Genomic DNA, 19,647 nt, shown 5'->3' with positions numbered 1-19,647 from the left:
ACTATTTACAATAGCCAAAATATGGAAGCAACCTAAGTGTCCATCAGTAGATGAATGGATAAAGATGATGTGAATATTACAGTAGATGAATGGATAAAATGTGAATATTATTCAGCCATAAGAAGAAAACAAATCCTACCATTTGCAACAACATGGATGGAGCTAGAGGGTATTATGCTCAGTAAAAAAAACCAGGCAGAGAAAGACAAGTATCAAATGATTTCACTAATCTGTGGAGTATAAGAACAAAGCAAAAACTGAAGGAACAAAACAGCAGCAGACTCACAGAACCCAAGAATGGACTAACAGTTACCAAAGGGAAAGGGACTGGGGAGGATGGGTGGGAAGGGAGGGAAAAGGGGGAAAACAGGGCATTATGATTAGCACACATAATGTAGCAGGGGGGACATGGGAAAGGCAGTATATACAGAGAAGACAAGTAATGATTCTATAGCATCTTACTATGCTGATGGACAGTTACTGTAATGGGGTATGTGGGGGGGACTTGATAATAGGGGGAGTCTAGTAACCATAATGTTGTTCAAGTAATTGTACATTAATGATATCAAAATTAAAAAATTAAAAATTGAAAAATAAAAAATAAATAGATAAATTTTAAGGGCACAATAATTCACAATCATAATATAAGTTGATCACAGGGACTGTTGAACCACTGTGATGTACATCTGAAACCAACAGTAAGATCATATATTAATGATACTTTAATAAAAAACAAAACAAGAGTTATAGTGAGAAAAATTAAAGTATTCTCTGCTTTGTACTATGTGACACTTATTTCATGACAACAAAAGGCTGTCAGAAATAAAAGGTTTCCTACCACACTTCAAATGTCATTCTTCATATACTTTGTTTAGAAACAAAAGAGCAGTATGAAGCACTATTCTATAAAGTACACTGAAAATAAACTTTGAAATATAAATGACACTTATGACAGAATTAAAACTGTAGAATTTTAAGACCTAATAAGTATCAGCAATGTACCACCTTTACATGTTAACTCAAGCAGGTTAGATAACTTGCCCAAAATTACAAAGCTATCTAGCAATGCAGCCACAATTAGACTTTAGGATGTTTGCTGCTTTTATAAACTTAGTTTCTTTTCTAACTATATTCAAAATTTTCAAACTCTAAATTTGCTGAACTAACTACAGAATGTACAATTCAGTCCTACAAACACAAAAGTCTAAACATGGCTGTTATATATTTTAAGACAGCATATGAACTGATGGTTAAATTTCTTTGGATTATATCCTAAAGCAACTAACATATCCACTGGCCTTCTCATCCTGACAGATTTTAAAAACAAACTACTTAAAAAGTGCTTCTTTTAAAGCTGGAACTTTAAAAGTTTAGCTTTACAAATGCTATTCTTGGACTCTGTCCAAGTTGTACTTTCTGGATTATAAAACTAAGTCACAGGTCTAAAATACAGAAACCTTCCTACCCTATCACCTCACCTGAAACATCTGCCCATACTAATAAAGCAAAATCAAAACTAAAAACATGCAACCATGATTGTCAACATTTCATGAATTCATAGAATTGTCCTTCCTTCCAGGTCATGTTAAGGTTTTTAGTGTTTATATGAATGGGATACAAACATTATCAAGAGCTCTGCAAAAAGCATTGGAAAGCTAACAAATATATGACCTGGATATGCAAAGCAAAACAACATGTGTTGCGATCACAAACCACTGGGCAGAGTCAACATCTTGCTGAAGAATGAAAATAAGCCTTAAAGAGCCTGATGTCATAAGCCACATGGATGGATGGAAGCATGGTTCAACATGTGCAAATCAACATGATATATACTAATTAACAAAATGAAGGACAAAAACCATATGATCATCTCAATAAATGCAGAAAAAGCCTCTGACAAAATTCAACATCCATTCACAAAACTCTCAACAAAACAGGTACAGAGGGAACATACCTCAATGTAATAAAGGCCATAATGACAAGGCCACAGCTACCATTATACTCAAAACGATGAACAGCGGAAAGCTCTTACTCTAAGATTAGGCATCAGACAAGGATGTCCACTATCACTTTTATTCAACACAGTATTGGAAGTCCTACCCTGAGCAATCAGTGAAGAAAAAGAAACAAAAGGCACCTGAGTTGGAAAGGAAGAAGAACTGTCACTATTTGCACATATATTTATCTGCAAATTTCTATATACATTATATATAGAAAACCCTAAAGACTCCACAAAAACAGTTAGAATAAATGAATCCTGTAAAGATGAATACAAAATTAATATACAAAAATATGTTGCATTTCTATATTAGCAACAAACTATCAGAAATAGAAGAAAACAATTCCATTTATAATTGCATCTAAAAGAATAAACTACCTAGGAATACATAAAATCATGGAGATGAAAGACATGTACACTGAAAACTGTAGGACACTGATGAAAAAAACTGAAGATATAAATAAATCAAAAGATATTCCATGCTATGGATTGGAAGAATATTGTGAAAAAGTCCATATTACCCAAAGCAATATACAGATTCAGTCAGCATTTTTCACAAAAATAGAACAAATCTAAAATTTGTATGAAACCACTAAAGACTCCTACAGCCAAAGCAATCTTGAGAGAGAACAAAGGTGGATGCAGCACATGCCTTTATTTCAAACTATATTTACAAACCTAATAATCAAATCAGTATGGTATTAGCATGAAAACAGACACACATATCAATGGAACAGAATAGAGAACCTGGAAATAAATCCACACATATGTGAACAACCAATTTATGACAAAGGAGCCAAGAATATACAATAAGGACAGTCTCTTCAATAAGTAGCATTGGGAAAACTGGACAGCTACATACAAAAGAATGAAACTAGACTACCATGTTATACCATACACAAAAATGAACTCAAAATGGATCGAAGACTTGAGCATAAGACCTGAGACCATAAAACTCCTAAAAGAAAACTTAGGCAGTAAACTCCTTCACATTGACTCCAGTGATGAGTTTTTGAATCTGACTCCAAAAGCCAAGGCAACAAAGGCAAAAATTAACAAGCAGGACTACATCAAAGTAAAAAGCTTCTGCACAGCAAAGGAAACCATCAACAAAATGAAAAAGCAACCTACTAAGTAGGAGAAAATACTTGCAAATCATATCTGATAACAGGTTAATATTCAAAATATGTAAGAATCCAAATATACAAAGAACTCATGCAAATCAATAGCAAAAAAACAATCTGATTTAAAAATGGGTAGAGGACTTAAACAGACATTTTCCCAAAGAATACACATAGATAGCCAACAGGTACATGAAAAGATGCTCAACATCACTAATTATCAGGGTAATGCAAATCAAAACCTCTATGAGATAACACCTCACATCTTGTAAGAATGGCATTCATCAAAAAGACAAGAAAAAACAAGTGTTGGTGAGGATGTGGAGGAAAGGGAACCCTTGTGCACTGTTAGAGAGAATGTAAATGTAAATACAGCCATTATGGAGGTTCCTCAAAGAAACTAAAAACGGAACTACCAAATGATCCATCAATTCCACTTCTGTGTTATTTATCCCCCCAAAAATGAAAACAATATGAAAGGATGCCATGTTCACTGAAGCATTATTTTCAAAATTCAAGATATGGAAACAACTTAAGTGTCCATGAATGGATGAATGAATAAAGATGTGGTATAGATATACAGTGGCATACTATTCAGCCATAAAAAAGAAAATCTTGCCATTTCTAACAACATGGATGGACCTTGATGGCAATATGCTAAGCAAAATAAGAGGACAAATAACTTAAGTGTGGAATTTTAAAAACAACAACAATGAAAAACCAAACTCGTAGATGCTGGGAACGAACAGATTGCTGGTTGCCAAAAAGAGGGTGGGTAGTGGGAGAAAAGGGCTAAGGGGATCAAAAGGCACAAACTTCCAGTTATGAGATAAATAAGTCCTTAGACTGCAACACTCAGCATGGCAACTACAGACAATACTATACTGATTTGACAGTTGCTATGAAAGTAGATCTTAAAAGTCCTCAGCACAGACATAATGCTCTTCAAAGTGAAAAAAAACTAAAGTGTCAGTGAATCCTCTTAGCTAGACAATGACATCATCCAAAGTAGAACACTACATCAAAAGTCACCTGGCACACGTGAAGTCTATTTACTTTATAAATATATTTATATATAATATATATATAGAACTATATAAAAATGTATGCAAGAAATAACACCAATCCTACACAAACTCTTTAAAATATGGTAAACATACTAATGTCCTTCAACAGTTTAATGAATAAACAACCTGTGGTATACCCACACAATGGTGAAATACTGCTCAGTAACAAAAATAAGGAAATATGATACTGTCAGTTCCACAAATCAATCTCAAATTAGGCTTAATGAAAGAAGGCAGACAAGAAAAAGAACATACTGAACAATTCCGTTTACATAAAACTCTAGAAACGTAAACTAACTTAAAAGTAACAGAAAGCAGATCAGTGGACAGGGTGAGGGTGAGGTGCAGGGAGGGGCAAAAGGTGAGAGAACAAAGAACAAAAGGAGACACTGCAGTGAGATGAACGTTTCCCTCTCTTCACTGTAGTGACAGTTTCACAGGTGTAGACTTAAGTCAAAACTCACTGAGATAGTTGTACACTTTAAGTATGTGCCATTTACTGCATATCAATTACATTTCAATAAAGCTGCTTAAAAAAATAAATACTACAGCAAGAGAATTATGAGGAGGAGGAAGGGGAAGAGGAGAAAAAAAAATTTTTTTTTAACTAGTGCCAGTAGTGTTTTTATTTCCATTGCCTTACCTTAATTTAAGACTCACCAAAACGCTACAGCCATCACAGAGGTACAGCACTGGTACAGGATCAACAAACATTATGAGAACAGAACACAGCACCCAGAATGGAGCAACACTTACAGAATTATCTGATTTTTGAAGACACCAAAACCATCCAAAGGGAAAAGAAAAGCACTTTTATTACATGGGCTGGAACTGGATATCCACCTGAAAATCATTAAACCACACCCCTACCTCTCACATCATACAAAAACTTGATTCCGTTTTTTAAAAAACTTTTATAGAAGATAAAACCATAATGCTTTTAGAATACAAGAATATCTTACTCTCTTGAGTAAATGCCAAGGAGTGGAAAGACTTGATCATATAGAAGGTGTATGCTTAACTTTAAAGAAACTGCAAAACTGTTTTCCAACTGGTTATTCCTTTTTATATTCCCAGAGAGAAAAATGTGATAACCATTAACAACTGATAAACTGGACTTTATCAAAATTAAAAACTTTTGCTCATCAGAAGTCGCTACTAATAAAATGAATAGAAAAATCAGTCTGGGAGAAAATATTCTACAAAACATCTGACAAAAGACTGGCTTCCATGAGATGTAAGAATTCCTCCAACTCAAGAAAAAAACCAACCAACCCACTTGAAAAGTATGCAAGCAATTTTAACAGACACTTCACAGATAATATAAGAAAGGTCAAAAACACATGAAAAGTACTCAACATGGCTGCAATTCAAAAGACTGACACAAATTGTTGACAACGATGTAGGGCATCTGAACTCTCTCACTTGGTTGGTGGATGTGTAACACAGTCTAAAACCACTTTGGAAAAAGGTCTGGTGGCTTTTTACAAAAAAATATACTCCACGACCTAGCAATTCTACTCCCCAGCCTTTTCCTATGAAAAAGGAAAATATACAACATGTATAAGAAGTTTCATAGCAGCTTTATCCATAATAGCCCAATCCTGGAAACAGCCCAAGCGCCCATCACTAGAAGAATGGATAACAAACTCATATATTCATAAATGGAATATTACTCAGCAATAAAAGGAACAAATGATACATGCAACATGAATACAACTCAAAATATTCTGAATAAACAAACTGGGACATAAAATAGTACACAGTATGAACCAATTTATGTGAAGTTCTAGAGCAGGCAGAACTAATCAATGGCGGAAAGAAATCTGAACAGTAGCTGCTCCTGGGAGCAGTAAGGACAGGGACTGACTGGAAGGTGCAGTGAGGGTAACATTCTCCATCTGGATACAGAAGGGATGACATAGGGATATACATTTGTTAAAATTCATTGAACAGCACACTTGTGATTTGTGCATTTCTCCATATGTAAATTTTTACAACCACACAAAAAGAAATACAAACACTGAACTCTAGGTACTGACATGGACGCCAAATTGTTTAGTGGTAAAGTGTACCAATGTCTGCAACTTAGTTTGAAATACATAAAGATCAGTAAATTGGTTTCATTATCTTGAGGCAACTGGGAACACTTAGTCTATATGGTTCCAGAAAAGCTGCCTCGCCTTTGTTCATTTCAAATGGTGTCCCAGTTTTTTATTGCTAATCTGTGATGGCTGAAATAGTAAATGCTTAGCTTGTGAGTGCCCCTTCATCAAACAAAAACTACTAAAATAGCCTATCACCTACCCTGAAAAGTTCAGACGGAACATTTAGGACAGGTAATAGTAACTATTTCAGGATCTTTTCCAATTAACAAAGGGGCACTCACAAGGTAAGTATTTACAATTTCAACTATCAGATAAACAAAAGGCTGAACACCGCATGAAACGACCAAGATAAACAGGCTCTTCTGGAAGAACAATACACCACAGGCAAGTGTTTTCCAGCCACAAATAGAGTAATGGAGACAATTCACTGATCCTTGGCCAGAGTTTTTTTAAAAATGAAACAGAATGGATTAAAACAATAAAACATTTGATAGAATCACGTGTAGTTAGGTTTCATGAATTTTTTTCTTCATATATATATGGGCACCATGATGCAGAAAGATAAAAGACTATAAGACAACCGATTAATATAAAATTACATAGCTCCAAATAAAAAAATTAAATCCTGCCATTTGTGACAACATGGATGAACCTAGAGGGCATTCTGCTAAGTGAAATAGGTCAAAGAAATAGCATATGATTTCACTTATATGTGCAATCTAAAAAAGAAAGAACAGATTCATAAATACAGAGAACTGGTGTTGGTTGACAGAGGAGAGGGAGGTGAAGGGATGGGCAGAATAAAATGAGTAAAGGTAATTAAGAGGTTCAAACTTCCAGTTATAAAACAGGTAAGTCATGGGGATGAAAAGTAAAGCGTAGAAAACATAGTGAATATCGTTAATAACTTTGTGTGGTGACAAATGATAACTACACTTAAGGTGGAGAGCATTTTGTAATGTCTACAATGTCGAGTCACTACGTTGTTCACCTGAAACCAGTACTGTGTCGGGCACGTTCGAAGAACACCGACAGAGGGGAGTGGGTGGAGGAGACAGTGGGAAACTGCGAGGCAATAGGCGGCAGCTGGGAGAAAAGCTGTTTTCCTGCAGTGCGCTCACTCCCTCGCTAAGGTTCCCGAGCGAGCGAGGCGTCGGGGTGGGTGCCCGCGCCCCTCCCGGCTCCCGCTGAGCTCCGCACCAACCCGCCCCGAACCCTGTCGGCATCACAGCCCATCACGCAACTCTGCGAGAACAAACGCCCCGCGACCCCAGGAGCCTCACCACCAGCAGTTTCCTGTCCTCCACCAGCTGCCGCTTCCGCAGGATCTCCGATTTCAGAATGTCCATCTCGCTGCCCCGGCTTAAGCTCAAGTTTCCCTCTCCAGACCCTCGGAACAGGCCTTACCCAGCCGGACGCCGCGAGCCTCTCAACAGCGGATCCAACACATAAGACAACAGCTGACCGGGCCACTTCCGGCGGAAGTGAGTTGAGCAAGAGGAGGGAAGAGAGCTCTCCAGAGCGCCTGTTGTTGACGAGCTGCTGCAGATTGGCGCCACCTGGCGGCGCCCTCCGACAGCGCGCCTGTAGTTTACAGTGGCAGAGATTCAAAGGAACTTGGACTGAAACGCGAGTCTTAATCGTGTGTTCAACATGCTGCGTGTTTAACGATGTTGTTTTACCTGCTTGTACCTGCTATTTCAGGTGCAAAAGCCCACTCGTAGAACACCTCAGTCATGCCAATTAGGGCCAGATCCTTACTTAAACCAGAAGTTCACAACAGAGTTCCTGAAGTTACCTGCTTGCCAAAATTAATCTACTAGGATGAGAAAACCCTAAACACTACTATACTAGTTCATGAGTATAAAACGCAGTGTTCGTTCCTAAATTGTTATAATTTCTGTAAAGTTAAGCAACTACATCCATTTAAGTCATTTCAGAAGAAAATTAGGACAGGTAATAGGAACAATTGTCTCTTCTAGATTTCTCACATATATCCTGGTGATAATTGAACATCTGCCCCAAACTAAGATCTTTTTGGTCATGCGTTCAGCCAGCCAGTCACCATTTTCAGTGACATGACTGGAAATGTAATCAGAAATTCCTTTTATTTTTTTAAGTGCAACCCAAGAAAAAAATTTTAATTGGGGAGAAAAATTGTATTCAATTTTAATTTGCAAAAGAACCTAAAAACTGTTAACTATGCATTTATTCTTTGTTTTATGCCATTGCAGCTGTTTTTAAAATTCTAGTTAAGTCATAACTGAACATATTTGACATGTCAGTTTTTCTCAGACAAAAAGGAAGGACATCATTCAGTTCAATTGATAATGGGGAAGATGGTTTATCAAAATAAAAGAATTGTTCATTTCAATTCATGGAGTTTCTTATTGCATACATGTGTGCTGGTTATATTTCATAAAAAAGATATATAACTTTTGCCAGAAATAAATTAACATAAGAAGTTAATTCACTGTCTGACCTTTGCTAATTTTCAGGGCTTGTGAAAGCTTAAGATATTTTACAAAGAAAAGATCCTTGAGCTAATAAACATGGTAAAATTGTTACATGAATATCTGTTTCCTGAGTCACTCATAATTCAATAAGTAATAATTTATTTGCATTTTCCTGATTTAGGGATTAGACACTTTGACACAAAAACCTGGAGGGTTGACAGGGATGATATCAACAGTAGTGGAAGTTCACAGGCAACACAAAAGAACAGCTGGCCAGAGGGGAGACAATTAATGAACCAGAAAAGATACCAACTGCCTTAAATAGGCTCCCTTTCAAGTTCAAACATTTGTTGACCTTTATGTAAACATGTGCCTTAAATCCTCATAAAGACCTTAAAAGGAAGGAGCAACAGACCTGAGCATTTGGTCAGACAAGCTGACCGGTGAGCTTTTCAATACAGAAGGAAAAAAAAAAAGATGACCAGGAGAGTTTAAAAACACTCAAGAGACCCCAACCCATCCTGACCCCAAGGAAGAAGGTACTCATTTTTAAAATATGTACCCCATTCCATCACAATAGTTATTTAAAAAATGAAATATTGGAAACAGCCCAAATGTCCTAAGCAGGTGAATGGTTAAATAAGTTACAGTTCATATGTCCAATGTCATAATATGGAACAGTAAAAACCATGTTTCCAAAAAGATTCAGTGATATGAGAATGCTCATGATATAACATTTAGTAGAAGAGTAGAATAATGAAACTAGGAATGTAGCAATGTAGTCTGTCATTAATACTACTGGGTATTCTTTTCTTCATTATACCATCATTTGGTACAAATTCCATAGATTATAAAAACTATCCGGACAGCGTTCATTTTGTTTCATTTAACTATTGAAATCTTTATAATTTTTCCAGCACAACTACTTTAGAAATTATGTATGATAAATTTTAAATAATGCCAGTAAAAGAAAAGGCTTAGACAAAAAATAGTTTTTAAATTGTCATAATTATTCAATCAGTATATAAATAACTTTCATGAGCTCTGCCCCACATTAGGTTCTGTGGCCTAAACCAAACACAGAACATAGTTCCTCCCCATGAGGATGTCACCAGTTATCTTAGGAATCAAGAAATAGATTCTGAAAAATTATGTCTGATAACTATGATTTAATAGTATACATGAAACTATAATAAAGTGTTCACAGAAATTAAACACCAGTCATTTTCTAAGAGAAGAAATAGTAAAACTGAATATATGAGTGATAAGAACCCAAGAAGGGACTAACAGTTACCAAAGGGAAAGGGGCTGGGGAGGGCGGATGGGGAGGGAGGGAGAAGGGGATTAAGAGCATTACTGTTAGCACACATAACTTAGTGGGGGGTCATGGGGAGGGCAGTACAGCACAGAGAAGACAAGTAACGACTCTATAGCATCTTACTACACTGATGGACAGTGACTGCAATGGGGTATGTGGTGGGGACTTGATAATGGGGGGAGTCTAGTAACCATAATGTTGCTCATGTTATTGTATATCAGTGATACCTTAATAAAAAAGTGTATGTATATATGACTGATGAGATTATTTCCCTGTTGGAATAACTCATCCTAAGAGATTATTTGTCATTTCTGGAAACTGGAGGAAATAACAAATTTAATCAGGATGACCTGGGTTTGTTTTTGTTGTTATCCTAAAAAGGTAGTTTGTAGCTTTTTCTTTTACAGCTACACAATCTGACACAGAGGCCCCAATCTTCAGCATACCCCATAACAACCCGAAGGTCTTTCTGAAACCCAGACTGCTGGTCCCCGTCACCAGATTATCTCATTCAGGAGGTGTGGCGTATGGCCCAAGAATTTGTGTTTTGAACAAGTTCCCAAGTGAGGCGGCTGCTGTGATCCAGGGCCCACACTTTGAGAACCACTAATCTATTATTCTGGAATGTCTTTGGGGGAAGAAAAGCGGATGAGTCAGAAACTCGGTCTGCACGAAGTCTTGATGAACAGGAGCAGAGGCGGCGGCGTGTCGGTGTGTCTGCGGCACAAGCGCTCTCAGGGCACCTTCCCACTCACAGTAGCGCTCTTGAAAACGTCCTGGCAGAGTAGAACCCGCTCCCTTCGGATCCAGCCACGGTCACCATGGGCAGGTGCCGGACCCAGACTGGGCCGGGCAGCGTCCGTTCCCTAGGAAATGGACATTAGAACTGAGTCGATCTCTCCAAGATACAGGAATTGTAAAATGCAAATTCAAGGGTGGTGGATAGCCACCTATTTCAGACTCATGCTGGAGACAGACCAACGCATACTGCCCTGCAAGAGCTCATTGTTAAACTCTAAAGAATTTTGTGAGTCAGCTTAGTTCAGCATAGCCATTACTAAAAGTTCAGTTTTTTTACAGTTCAATATATTTTATTATAAACACAGGTAATAAGTACACAGCACCTATTACTTACTAATTATGTTACATTTTACTATTATGTCTGCTCTCGTGCTCTTATTTCTGCAGCTAATGATGACTACTGTATCTTTGTGGTAGAAATATTACATAATGGTGTGTTATTGTACATCTTTTACCCACTCCACACTTGAAGATGCGTTACTGGTAGCTTGAAATCAGCCACAGTGGGAGTGTTTGCACTACAGAAATGGGCAAATGCTATAAATCTGGACTTGACGCTTTGTTGACTATCTAAACTTGAAAATGTTAATGGAGAAAATGTTAATACTAATCAGGGATTCTCAGCCTTGGGCTGGGTAATTCTTGTTGTGGGGAGGGGCATGTCTACAGTTGTGACAGCCAATAGTGTCTCTGGACATTGCCAAATGTCCCCTGAGGAGCAAAATCTCTCTCAAGTTGAGAACCACTGATACAAATTTAATTTAAAAGTGTGTGTCTGTAGCCGTTGCATAGTAAAGAGGACAAAGATTTGAGGAGGTATGCTTCCAGGATTCAAAAACTATGATTCGATTAAATAAAAAAATCTCTCACATCTTTGACAAACAAGTGAAGTCCTGACATGCTTCTTTGTTGTTTCACTTTTGTCTTATCCATTAATTTAAGCAAAAATAAGAAGTAGCATTCATGTCAAAGTCAGACTGGTTCATCAGTTACAGCTACAGGTTGGCTAGGGATACAGCTCTGCAAAAGTCGATTAAGGCATTCTGTGAAAATTGTGTGGAACTTACAATAAAAGCATTGTATAGTTCATTATTATTTATAAATTATGTCCTCCACATCCTTTACAGCAGTAAAAATTACATGAATATATGCGCACACTTCTTTTCCTGCAGAAAGCCAGTTTTAAACATTTCACCAGCACAGCACTGGCCATTATCCACTTCCCATGTCAGCTTTGCTAAAATGTTTAACAAAGACAGTTGGAATATCAAAAAAGAAGAGTAAAACAGATTGGCTTCCACAAGACTTATTCTACAGTCAATAAGCTGTAGAGTGGTGGGATGATGCACAGGATTTTGCTCTGCTTACCAAGGTAAGCCAGCAGAGGCGAGAGCTAAGGCCAAATTCAGAGGGCTGGAATCCATGACTCGGACCAGAGTCTACATGTTATTTTTGAAATAATAGCCCTGTCCCCACCTATTTCTGTTCCTAGTTAAGATTGAGATGCCCTGGCAAGTGGTGCCAATAGACTTTGGAACAAGAAATGACTAGTAGAAATTGCTGGGAGATAGTGGCAGGGAAAAGTAACAAAAGCCAGCCCCACGTCCAGCAGGTGGCACCACCAAGAGAGAAGACAAACAGAGGCCGTGGGGCCTGGCTTGCTCAAGAAGAGTATGTTTGGTCAATTGCACTATGAAATTACATTACTAAAGAACTTGCCACAGTGCTACTAGGGGACTAAAGGATAGGGCCTAGGTACTCATAATTACTTAATCTTTCTGGACTTCAGCTTCTTCATCTGTAAAAGAGGGAATAATAATAGTACCTACCTAATAAAATTAATGTGGTGATTAAAAAGAGGTAACATTTGTACAGTGCCAAAAACAGTGCCTGGGATATGGTAAGTATTCAATAATTTCATGTAGCATAAGGTCATTTCCATAAATATTTTTAATTCATCCCTCCATTGATTTGTTCTTTCAACAAACATTAATTTAACAGCTATGATGCTAGGAGCTGAACAGTGCTTAGAAATGGACAGTGGTAAATGCCAATTCCTCATAATGCTTACTTACCCTCCTCAGTATATTTTATTTCTGTCCCATCATCATGCCAGTTTCGCAATTAGTTGAAAATAGAGCTAGAATTTTTACTCTTTACATTAAAACCAATACTATTGATTTATCGTAGAATATTCCAGATGTCAGCATGCCAACAGTGATTTAGAAAAACACACAAGAACTGAAAAAAGAGAAGTGGAGAGTGGTTTTGTTATCAAAGGAGGGGCGATTGTAGGCCAGACATTGCAAAATAAAGATAATACTTAACTAGCAGAGATTTTGAGAGAAACAAAGGAAATGATATATGTCACAAGGCATAAGCTTATTATTATAAGCAGACTCTGAATCATAATAGGTTTGTATTATAAAAAATAACATGATACACCTGAAACTAATGTTATATATAAAGTATACCTCAATTTTTAAAAATTTAAATTTAAAAAACATTTTCTTTTGACTGATGGAAGACTTACTAATGAAGTATTTTATATAACTTACTTCTGAAGATTCCCAAGTTTAAGTTTTAGAATTCCTAAGAGAGATAAGAGACATAAATAATATATAACTCTGAGTTTATATACCATTTTCTATTGCATTGATGAGAGGAAATTATCTAAGATCTTTAATGGACACTAGTGCTAGATCTAGAATCTATACCTCTTACTTCACAAATTTTCACTTTCCCCTTGGATTCTAAGCCCCTTAACCTTTCAAAAGGGAAAACATACATATATACAAGAGGTTTCTTTTTTTTCCTATTTATTTATTTATTTTAATTAAGGTTATGAAGGTTTCACATGAAAAACAATGTGGTTACTACATTCACCCATATTATCAAGTCCCCCTCATACCCCATTGAAGTCACTGTCCATCAGTGTGGTGAGATGCTACAGAGACACTACTTGTCTTCTAGACCAGAGGTTTCTTAATGATGGCTGCTCACTAGAATCATCTAGAAGATTTTGAAAAATACTAATACCCAGGTCTTATCACAAACCAATTATGTTAGCATCTCTGAATGTGGAGTTTGAACACTAATCATTCTAAAAGCTTCCAGGTGATTCTAATGTGCATCCAAGTTGAGAATCACTAATATAGAATTAGACATCAGCTATGCAATTTAAAAATCACACATGTACTGCAATATACTTCTCAGTGTCAGCTTCTCTCCTGAAATGACTTTATTGAGTATATACTCCACACAAGGTAGGGCACTAACTGTTGACAGTCATGGCATCCTTTTTCGTATCCCCATCACCCTCTGTTTGTACTGTTCTTGATATGGTTAATAGTCTGCTTTGTTATAAGTTATTTCTGTACTTATTTAAGCCATCTTTTAGAATATACCTTTCTTGAAGGCAAGAACTATGACAGCACCCTTTCATGGCAGTCCTTTGCTAATTGTTATCATTGCCCACCTTATAATTTCACCTTAGAATAGCCCTGTATCACACTTTCCAGCCTTCACTCCTGCCACACACTTCCCCTCTGCGTACCGCACCCATTTTCTTTTCCTGTTTTAACTCTCACCTCCACACACTTTATTTTTGTTCTCATTAACAATTCATCCTCATTCTTTCAAGTGTTTTATCCCCCAAATATCACCTTACTGGCTTTACATTTCTTCACCCTCCATGGTTCTTCCCTGACATCTAAAATTACACTTCCTACCGTCTTTCCTTTCCCACTTCCTACCATCTCTTGCCTCATTCTCTATTCCATCACTTAACCACCTTTCTTCTAAATTCTCCTTAGAGGTATTAGTTCTATCCAAAGGTATCCATTGCCTGTGGGAAGGAGCTGAAGTGCTCAGGGGCATTGTTTGTGCTCAGTCTTGGTGAAATATCCAAAAAGAGCTAGACCTCGAAACAAAGGGAAGTCCAGCAGTTGGGCAAAGAGGACCTGATCATTTCATACTGGACAGGCAGTGTGGAGGACAGGTGAGGAAGGGAATGGGCTATTGCCAAGTGCCAAGTGGAAGACCCAAGAAGAACGGCCACTGAGTTCATGGATGCAGCCAAGAGGAGACAGGCAAGAGATGGGGACAGACAGGAAGGAAACAGACCTAACAAAGTGCAGAGATCAGAGTCCATGAGCAAGAGAGTTAGACAAGTGTTTTATTTATAACTTCCTAGTTTTAACAACACTTTACACCTCTTTTTGCTGCACCCTGTCAGCCTTAAAGTGCTCCCACTTAAATGCTTTCTGACTCCGCTCTCTACAGAACTTTCTACTGAGTGTTACTAGATTGGGGCTTTGTCGGATAAAAGAGGTGAAATTGCTACGAAACTGTAGTCCTCCCAGTAGATGGCGAACTGATAATGTTAGTTTCTTACAGGTGGTTTTTACTAACAGGGCTGGGGTGAATGTCCCAGCCATGAAGAGGTAATGTCAGGTGGTATGGGGGCTGGGCTAGGCCAGGCAGAAATGTTGACTCTGAGAGGTGGAAGCAGAGATAATTTTAGAGGTGTGTGAAAGTTTGTCATTTTGAAGAGAAATAGAAAGTTAAGAATGGCATCAAGCATGAGATCAGAGGGGCAAGTATAAGGCCGTAAACAGGAGATGGGGCAAAGGATCAAGAGCCAAATGGATCAGAAATATTTTCAGGAAGCAGAGTGCAATCATGAAATAAACATTTGGCATCTCAGGCTGAGAACAACATATCAGAGCAGGCATTCATTTACATTGAGAAATGGACTGACGTGCTAGGGGTAGCCATTCAGTTTAAGGACCCAAGTCAGGTCACTCTCCTCCAATAGGTCCCTCCTTTCAGACAGGGTAGGTCCAGAGTTGCCTATCTGGGTTTCCTTGATGGAAGATGGAGTGCTCTCTGGGGTGTGTATGAGTATCCTTTGAGCATCCTTCAGTCTGTGCCCCTCCTATTGGACCAGAGTTAGAACTGTTCGGAGACTGTGGCTACATCAATATCACTAATAATTTATCTGGGGTCTCATATAAGATTGCTGGGGTGAGGCCTTAGAGTGTGTAACAGAATACAGGTGCTGAAATTTGAGCTGGAACTGCATGCAAGGGAAGAACTGAATATGGAAGGCAATTAGAGCTATGAACTTTGTAACTACAAAGGGTCCTAGACTCTGCCAAGGACAGATGGGAATTGTGGTAAGAGAGCCAAGAAATGTCCCATCTGAATCATTCCCCTTGTTATTTGGTACTTACTGACCATGGCCTTGTACTGTCATGTCTGTGTGGTGCTGGAGAAAGTCCTGTAGGTGTTTCTGAGCAGCCTGGACTCCTATGTAGATTTGACCAGTAGCTGAAGGTTCTTGATGATACCAAGAAGGTGGTAAAACAATACACAAAAGGGAGTATTCAGGGGAGATGAGTTCAGAGAGCTATTATATAGAAACTCAAGGATTATTTCTACTCACTTATCTGTTCATCATTGCCATCATTAAGGTATACAAAGAGTGCCATTCTTCCAGCCTCCTCTGAAAATTGTTGTCCTCAATAAATACTGTAGCTGCATAAGAATATCTGGGCACTGGATGATGGTGACTTCCAAACTGTCCCAGGAGAGTCATTAATGCAGACAATATTTCAGAGCCCATTGAGTTGCAAGACTAGGGTCTTCGAGCACAGCCCTGCCCTTCCATCCCCCAGTGGGGGCTATGGGATCCGCTCAAGGGCCAGCACTCTCCTCTCTCAGAAGCAACTTGGTGAGGTTGAGTGACAGCTCTATCAGTAACTCTTCCGTGGTCTTTTCACAACCATCCTCCAATCCCACAAGGTAAATAACATCACCCTTTGAGAAAATGGAAACATGGCATGATTAAGTAACTTGCCCACAGTCTTACAGCTATGAGCAAAGGACCCAGAGTGTGAACCCAGGTCTGCTTTATTTCTTATCAGCTAAGTTGGCACAGCCTCAGGTAGAGGTGAAGAACAGTACTGGGGGATAAAAAGCATGGCTAAGGACCATGTCCATCAGACAGTGGTTAGGACTTGTTCATGTTAACCAGAGTTCCCATCATGGCCAAAAGGAGAGAGAAAGTGAGTACAAATTATGGGCACCTCGTGGTCTAGAAAAGCACTGGAGCCCAACTATGCTGGAAATCAATATTAATCCAACCCAGAGATTTCCAGTACGTAGGTCTTCCTTGGGATGCTTGGAAAAAGATGTTTGTGTTGTTATTGCCTGCTCATTTTTACTGTTTTCATCAAGGACCAAACCTGCTTTTGGTGGTTAAGTCATGACTTTCTCAAAATGACTATGTTTACATTTACTCAAGGCTCATTCCAGGACCTAGTAGACATCAGAACACTAGTAAATTTATCAGTATAATCCTTTATATCTGAAAGAATTAGTCTAAATAGGGTGTTAGAATTACAGAATCTTTAAAACTAATTATCTTACAGAAATTTGAAAAGTGGAGAAAATAAAATCACACATAATTCCAACCTTATTACACAATCACTGTTACATTTGATACAATTTTGTATCACATGAACTTTTCTATTTTGGTCAATATTCTTCAGAATAGTTATATAATATTTCATTAAGTGGGCTATCACTAAAATTTATTTAAATCATTCCCCTGTTGATTTTTAGGTCATTGCAAGTTTTTAGGTTATTTAGGTCATTGCAAGTTTTTGTTATTACAAATTATCCTTAAGTGGACATCTTTATGTAAATAGCATTTTATTTGCATTAAGTATTTTAGATTCATTACTTCTTACATTCACTACACTCTAGGCCAGACTCTAAGCACCATACCCCTCAATTAATGGATTAACATGCTAGCTGGTCTCCCTACTTTCAATCTATCCTGCATTCACACTAAGAGATTAGTCATCCTAAAACGCCAACTTCATCATGTCCCTTTCCTACTAAAGATACCTTATCTTACTGTCTTCCATGTGGTATGATTTGAGTACTCTATTATTCAAATAATCCTTACAAATATGGTGAGCGCCCCAAAGGCTAACCAGGAGGAACCAGGAAATAAACTGGAACCTTAGTTCATCTGGAACCCTAGTTTATTTATAATCTAGTGGGACTAGATTTGGGGTACACCAACCCAGGAATAAGGTTCCCCAGATGCATGTGACAGTGTCCATGGAAGCAAGAAAAACTTAGGTCCAGCTTGACCTGGATGCACCCAGGAGGTCTTAGATCTGGTAAGTGAAGGAACATGACTGATGGTGATTGAGTAGTGGTAATGCACACAGTCAAGATGAACCAGAAATCAGAGTCCAAGAGATGTTTATACAGGTTGAATGAGACTAACAGTGGAGTTAGCAGTGTCAGGCACCCTGGATCACAGGAACCAACAAAAGCTACAGAGGGGGTCAGAGCCCAGCCAGTGGGTCTGGGTTTGTGGCATGGCTCCAGATAAACAGATTGCTACAGTGCAAACAAGGAACCGGGGCAGAAGCCCAGCTGTATTAGCCAGGCCTTCATGGGGAGCAATAGGGAAGGCTGTGCCTACAACCAGCAGGCAGGCAGCCTTCTGAGCAATCAGGTTTGGAGGAAATTACCACATTAGATACTTGGTGGAGAGATGCAGACTACATCTGGAACTAGTGGGCCTGGGTTCTTAATCTGTTACCCACGGACTGCAAAAATCTATTACTCAGAGACTGCAGCCTTAGTCTGCTAACATAGGCACCCACTATCTGTAGCTGGCAGAGACTGACATCCAGAAAGATCCTCCAACCAAAAACAAAATAAGTAAAAACACATATCTGTGTATGTATAATCCAATGAATATGTATGACACAGTCCACCAACCTTTTAGCACTGCTTTCTTATGGCCTGAAGGCATTATCATCGCTAAAAAAGAATTATATAATGGCCTGTCAACTACACATAGACAACATCTTTATGTAAATTATCTATTTTTTCATAAACTGAGAATTAGCTAAAAGCTGACTTGGGTTGAGGGCAGGAAGGAGGTGAGTGCAATTCAGAGCTGATAGTAGACTATTAGCCATTGTACTAGTTAGGATTCTCCAAAGAAACAGAACTGATAGGCTATATGAGTACATATACAGAGAGATTCATTTTAGGAAATTGGCTCATGAAATTGTGGGATTGGCAAGTCCAAAATCTGCAGGTCATGCCTGTGGGCTGGACCCAGAAAAGAGTCAATGTTGCAGTCTTGATCTGAAGGCAGCCAGAAGGTAGACTTCCTTCCTCTTTGGGGAACCTCAAGCATTTTCTCTTAAGGCCTTCATCTGACTGGATACAACCCAACCACATTATGGAGGGTAATCTGCTTTACTCAAAGTCTACTGATTTAAATGTTAGCCATATTGAATACACAACATGTAGGCTGATGTTTGACCAAACAATTAGGTACCATAGCCTAGCCAATTTGCCACGTAAAATTAACTATCACAGCCATAAAACAAATTAAGGTCCCTCAACTGCTGAGTATGGGAGAGACATAAAGACAAATGTATCTTCTCCCAATTCTTCCCAGATAATGTGGTTAAACCCAAATTTCTCACTCTTATATTTAAGGACTTATGTCTCATGGCTCCTGAATACAAAACTTCCCTTGGAAAGAGTCAGGTCAGCTCTGCCTCTTTGCTGTTCAGCAGTGTTCATCAATGGAACAAGACCACTCCCACTGCCATGAGTCCCAATCTCTGCCTCTCCAGACCCCCACTTTCTTCCAGAACAAACTCACAACAGTGTTTCTCTACCACAGTTCCTTTTACGTGTAGGCTCAAACCCAGGGTGGCATTTCC

At 38.3% G+C, this 19,647-nt stretch overlaps 1 protein-coding gene across 13 annotated transcripts in view; it reads right to left on the bottom strand.

Annotated features, from left to right (window-relative positions):
* The window catches only part of PRPF18 (pre-mRNA processing factor 18), a 78,031-nt gene extending 70,253 nt beyond the window's left edge, over positions 1 to 7,778 (bottom strand). For 12 of the 13 annotated variants that reach the window (XM_036908072.2, XM_057498218.1, XM_057498216.1 and 9 more), the window contains exon 1: positions 7,579 to 7,778. In XM_036908072.2, coding sequence (XP_036763967.1) covers positions 7,579 to 7,644 — 66 coding nt within the window. In that variant the 5' untranslated portion in view covers positions 7,645 to 7,778. The remainder of the gene's footprint in view (positions 1 to 7,578) is intronic. The other variant, XM_057498227.1, reaches the window with a different exon arrangement.
* Between the last annotated feature and the right edge of the window lie 11,869 nt (positions 7,779 to 19,647).

The sequence above is a fragment of the Manis pentadactyla genome, chromosome 3, assembly GCF_030020395.1.
Source record: "Manis pentadactyla isolate mManPen7 chromosome 3, mManPen7.hap1, whole genome shotgun sequence".
Lineage (NCBI taxonomy): Eukaryota > Metazoa > Chordata > Mammalia > Pholidota > Manidae > Manis > Manis pentadactyla.
This window is presented reverse-complemented; position numbering and strand designations above follow the sequence as displayed.